Here is a 6,000-nt window from a genome sequence, read left to right as displayed (position 1 = left end):
GAGCGCAGACCAGAAAGGCATTTGGGAAACTAGCCTTGGAAAGGCAACTTTACTTAAGAAATCACCAAGGAGGTGCATTTCACTACCTCCTGCCCAACCATGGAATAATCTGCTCAAAACTCCCCAGTCCACGTCACTGAACGCATTTATGCAGAGGGTGAGGAACAGGCAGGGAAAACAAGCAGGTGCTGGAGAAAAGATCATCATTCTCATTCTGACATACTTTTGTTTTTATATGAAATAAATTCTGCATAGGCTAGTTAAAAATGAGTAATTCATTTTAATATATTTTAATCTAGTTCCAAGTCTATCATCCATAAAAGAATCTCAAAGGGAAAAATAGTTTAATTGGAGAAAAAAATCATATAATCTATTTGAAAAACAACATATTTGGAAATAATAAATAACAGTATCATATATCATAGGGTCTACAATGAAATTTCATATTTTAAAGGCTATTGTAGAAACATCAGAGAAGTCCTAAATTTTTTTTATAAATATGAGAACAGTCAAAAGGAAAAGCAACTTTAAAAACAAAACCCTGGTTTTCAGATAGAAAGTGTAAATTATCATAATATCCACAACAAAAATGATCTTTTTGACAAAACTATTGAGATGGCAGGACACTGGAAAGCTGAGGGCTGGAGAAATGGTACAGCAGCTAAGAATGCTTACTGTTCTTCCAGAGGACCAGAGTTAAGTTCTCAAAAGCCTATTAGGCAGCCCATAACCACCAGTCCCAGGGGTTCTACAGTTGTCTTATGGGCTCTCTGCTCTCTCTCTCTCTCTCTTTCTCTCTCTCTCTCTCTTCCTCTCTCTCTCTCTCTCCACTCACTCTCTCTCTCCTCTCTCCCTCTCTAGCTCTTAAATATATACACACATTCATAAAAATAAAAACACACCTTCAAAAAATAAAAAAGACAACTATGGGTTAAGTCCAGTCATAATTAAGCAGAATATTAAGATTACTCAAGAATTTTGAAGTAGAGGAAGATACCTACAGACATACTGTAGTATCAGCCCTATGCAGATCATATCAAAGAATAAGATCCTGAAATACACATCCAATTAATGCCCAAACACCCAAAGATTTCAATAATAATAACAAAATGTAAAAACTTACTTTGGAACATTTTGAGTCTGGATTTGTGTCTTCATACTTTACTATTGATAAGAAATATATCATAATCAAGACAACTTACAAAAGAAGATTTTATTGTCTTCTCTGCTTCTACTAACACTGCTTCCTAAGCCCTGCTTACAATACTCAAATGCTTTGCTAACCTAAGAAGATGGTTCTGAATTATATAAGAAAGCAGGCTGAGCAAGCCATGGAAAGCAAGCCAATAAGCAGAGTTCCTCTGTGGTTTCTGCTTCAGGTCCTGATTCCAAGTTATTGCCTTGAATTCCTGACATGGTTTCCATGAACGAAGGACTATAATCTAGAAAGCAAATAAACCTTTACCTTTCCAAGTTTCGTTGGTCATGGTGCTTTTCACAGTAATAGAAAGCAAACTAGGACGGTGTGGTTTGTATAACGCACTTGAGAAAGGTTTGGACATTCTGGTCTACCTAGTCACTATGCATTGCCTTGTGTAGCCCATATTTATTAGAGGGGTATCAAAAGATTGAGTGTGATCCAGTGTTCTATCAAAGTGTCTTGACTTTTCCAAAGAGTGCTTGAATGATAGAATGATAAAATATATGATAAAGCTATATTATGACTTAGTAACTGCTCTGAGACTGAACTGAAAGATGGCCAATGGGAAAGGAGCTTGCATAGAGTAAAAGAGATTGGAAATATGTTGAAAGAGATGCTTTAGAATGCAAAAAACCCACACTTGCTAATTTTAGAAATATTAAAAACTAATCTGATCATTTAGATTTGTAAACATTCACAGTCAAATGAGCATTGTAAATGTATGAGACATTAACTGTCCCAGCCAAGCTTCCTCTTTTCTGATTTTCCTCTTGGGGCCCTCTCTAAAATCATGGAGGAACTCATTCTATATGAAAAACACCATTTATTCTAAAAGAAGGAGGGTCCTAAAAATCCCCTCTTTTGATATATGACAGTAAATAATCCTGGCACAAATTACTCCAATGACAGGAGGATGCCCCCTTAAGCCATTCATTCTTTTGAATGATCTTCATCCCCTCCAAATACCTGAAAAATTTGTGCCCATCCCTCTAATAACCTCTAGAGAGGATGTGACACCTCCCCCTTCTCATTTCACACAACTCCTGTTTCTGATCAAAGTTAGTCTTAAAAATTAAAGGAACTAGGAGGATCAAAGACAGTGGTTTCGGAAGGATGCTTTTGTTCCTATGATGTTCTTAACACTTTGGGACAGTGAGGGGCAAGGGTGGGCAACTGTAATGGTCTTTCTTGCATTTTTCTGGAGCTTACTTGTCACAACTGAGAAGAAACCACTTAAGGGCTGTTAGTAGCCAAGAAATGCTGGCCCCTGGCAGGCTCACATTTTGCAACCTGATGACTAGCCTTCTGTAAGAAAAGGCTGAGGGAAGTCCCACTGTCTTTTCAGTCTTCTGCTTTCTTTGTTACATCATTTACTAGACTCTTCACAGCTCATAGAAAACATCCAGGTTTAATTTGTCTTGCTTGATTTCACTACCTGGTACTGCAAACGCATACCCAAAGTACCCTTAATGAAAAATGTCAGAGGGTGCCTGCTGTAGAATAGGACCCTGCTGCTTAGAATAGGGCCATGGTATAAGGGGCTTGGCAGAGGCCAAGCACTGTACTCAACGTTCCACTGGGTCTAGCCCACTTGGTTTCACAAGTACCCCAGGTATGTAGATGTGTGGTTGACTCTATTTCAGAGATAAAAGACTTCAATTCACAGAGGAGATGAGAAAACTGCCTAAGACCAGGGTCAGGATTTCACCGTAAACCCTGAACTCTGATTTTAGAATTCAGGAGGCTAAGGAGACCTCAGTGCCATGCCACAGCACTGTGTGAGGGACATCCTGAGCCCTTGTTCCATCTTTTATTACAAATCTTACATCAGATTAAAGGCCAGAATACTGAAGTTTTATTATTGTCATCTCAAATTATGAAAGAAACAGAGCAGAAAGTTTATCTTTGCAGTTCATTTAATGTGACTCCAATCCAGGCTACTTTCTCTGGACTTTGTTTGTCCAATCTGTGAAACAGGCATATGATAGCATCTGCTCTGGAGGGCTGTCATTGGTATGAGTTTGTATGACGTAAATGTCCAACATACATACATACATACATCCTAGCTTGTTAACACTTTAAAACATTCTTCAGCCATTGTGGAAATAGGATGGTGACAGGAAATGAGCCGCGTTTGAGTTCCATTAAACGGATTCTGCTTTAATAGAATTAACCTGATGCATGCATGCTTATGTTGCAGTCAGTGGTTCTGCAGTTCTCTGCATCTCTGTCTCTGGAGCACTTTAGGAAATGGTGAAGGTGTCAGGTGTCTGCTACATTCTTTGTTCTTGATCCTAAAATGCCGCCTTGTATCTCTATCACATCTGCTCTCACCTCTCTGGATTTTGTCCCAGAATTCACAGTAGTCATGGGAGGAGGTTTCCCATTTCTTCTAGTTAATTAAAAATGGAAAATCTCTGCAGTCACTGGGAGGGAAATAAAATGGGAAGTTTTAAATACTCTGGGTGTGGGAATCTCCTGGGCATAGTCTTTGGTCTATACTACCACTAAAGTTTAAAGCCTGTGGGGAGGGCATAGTGCAGGTGAAGGGTGTGACACAGCCACCCCTCCCAGCCCTCTTGAACTCCCCTCCTCTAAGTAAAATTAGCCAATGTCTTCCTTTAAATGGAAATTTTATTTTTTCACCATGGAAGCTTTACACATTACTTACCCCAAGGCAGCTACACTCTTTCATAAAGCCTCCTTCAAAAATTATTGGGAAGAGGGGAGATACTTGAGGAAACCATCTTATGTGGATGGCACTTTAAGGGTTCTACGTGGCACTTTAAGGGTTAAGCTTCCTTGCAAGAGGTCTGTCTTGTGGGGATATCCCCTAATTTAGAAACTACTATTGCTAAAATGGCAAGCCACAAATGCATTCTTTTTGCAAGGCTTTCTACTACAGGAATAACTGCTTGTTCCCAGCGTGTGTATGTGTGAGTTTGACTCAGCCTCTACCCATCTATCATCTATATGGTGCTTATATCAGGGTGAAGACTGTCAATCACAGAACACAGCAGGGTTCTATCTCCTTTTACTATAGATCCATTTTACGAAAGCTCTCAATGTATTATGTCACACAAATCAAAAAGGAAGCATTTATCTTATCATTCAGAGGCATCCCTTCTCCCTCCCAGTGTCCTAGCCCCTCCCCCTGCGCCAGTTTCCAGCCCCTCAAAGATGCTTTGTGCAAGAAAGTACAAGTTCTCCTTCTGGCTTCATTTTTGTTCCTTTTTGCTCTCTTCCTGGCTTCCCCCCAAAACAAGAGAGAAAAGCAAATGGCCCGGGTTCCCCCCCAATGCCTGACCTGCGTTAGCTGGGAGGAGAGCGGGAGAGGGAGCGCGCATTCTGGAGCAGGCTGCTCTGACTCCGACCACAGGCTGTTTTGTGCAGCCTGTCCCTCTCCTTCGAAATCAAGCATCCCCTCCCCGAAGCAGCAGGCAGTGTGCCTCCATTCGGCCACATTTGGTATGCATGAGCAAGGCTGCAGGGAGAGGGGAGGTGGCTTTCTTAAGAAGGTTCAGGGGCTCAGGAAACGCCACTTGACTAGACTCCCAAGTTCCAGGAAGCCTCTGCCCTAATGGAATTTGCAGGTGTGGAGATGACCATGGGGTGCCAGGGTCGTGGGGGACCGTTTATTTTCTAGGCATTGTCCAGATTTGCAGTCTCTTGTCTTCCCGGTGGAATTTGGAAGGGGTCATGAATCAGACTGATGCTTCTCGACCCCTAAATTGGACAATCCGGAAGCTATGCCACGCAGCCTTCCTCCCATCTGTCAGACTTCTCAAGGTACTGTAACTTGCTGCTTTGAATGCCTCTTACTGTGCTTTTCAGGTCTAAACGCCCAACTTCGCACTTGGGCTGGGACGCCAGTTTTGGGGCGTGCGAATGCATGCAGTACTTGCTGTATTACCCATGGCTGGAGAGAGTTACCAACACCCCTACCCCACCCCCACCCTCACCCAGCCTGGAGGATGGCCTGAGCTACACTAGGGAATTAGATATGGTCTCAGGAATGGGGTTACCTGTGTACACCCCCACCTTTCTTACCATTAGTTTGCCAAATAATTAATTCACTTCTTGGGGAGGATGAGAATAATAGTGGGCATGAAATCTCTTCCTAGTCTGCATTTGGCTCCAGAGCTCATTTTCTTTCCCTGGGGAAGCCCTTCGACCCACTTTCCCTTAAATGGAACCTGAGAGAACAAAGGATTCTCCTCCTTACTTTAAACACTCCCTGGCTAGGTGGTCAGTCAGGTATAGACAAAGAAGGAATGAACCTTATCACACAGTGACTTTTTAAAGGCATGATCATTTCTAGCTAGCTCTTTGGTCTTTGGACTGGAGTCAGTGTGAGAAAGTATTGTTTCGCATACATTGGAGGACGCCGTCTCTAGCTCCCTAGTTACACAAAAGATTGCTACTACACCTGAGCTGCAGTTGCTAGTCGTGTCCAGTGTCCGTGTTTCTCGAAGCAAATGTATTAAAGACACAGAAAAGGTCCTCACAAGTCTTCAGGAATCTACCTTCATCACCTGCCTGACAGGGAAGGGCGCTGTGTGTGAAGGTATTGAAGAAAAAAGTATTGCTTAGAAAAGAAAAACCTGCTAATCCTTTGGGGGTGGGGCGTGCATAACTGAATGTTTCACGTTAAAGTTTGTCAGGCAAAGCAAATCCTTAATTCTCTCTTTACTATTATATGTGTTTTTTTTAATTAATTTCTAGTGAGCATAGAGGGAATCTGCTACAATGAAAGAATGATGGATCTGAATAAATCGCTCTGATTTTTTTTCTTTAAA

At 41.7% G+C, this 6,000-nt stretch overlaps 1 protein-coding gene across 15 annotated transcripts in view; it reads left to right on the top strand.

Moving 5' to 3' along the window:
* The first annotated feature begins 4,414 nt into the window (after window positions 1–4,414).
* The window catches only part of Trpm3 (transient receptor potential cation channel subfamily M member 3), a 484,509-nt gene continuing 482,923 nt past the window's right edge, over window positions 4,415–6,000 (top strand). For 6 of the 15 annotated variants that reach the window (XM_051200150.1, XM_051200148.1, XM_051200145.1 and 3 more), the window contains exon 1: window positions 4,417–4,990. In XM_051200150.1, the coding sequence (XP_051056107.1) occupies window positions 4,901–4,990 (90 nt within the window). In that variant the 5' untranslated portion in view covers window positions 4,417–4,900. Of the gene's footprint in view, window positions 4,991–6,000 lie in introns of all 15 variants that reach the window. The other 9 variants (XM_051200144.1, XM_051200140.1, XM_051200138.1 and 6 more) reach the window with 4 other exon arrangements.

Source organism: Phodopus roborovskii, unplaced genomic scaffold (assembly GCF_943737965.1).
Source record: "Phodopus roborovskii unplaced genomic scaffold, PHOROB, whole genome shotgun sequence".
NCBI lineage: Eukaryota > Metazoa > Chordata > Mammalia > Rodentia > Cricetidae > Phodopus > Phodopus roborovskii.
The sequence above is the reverse complement of the archived record's forward strand: the minus strand, read 5'-3'. Positions and strand labels throughout refer to the sequence as shown.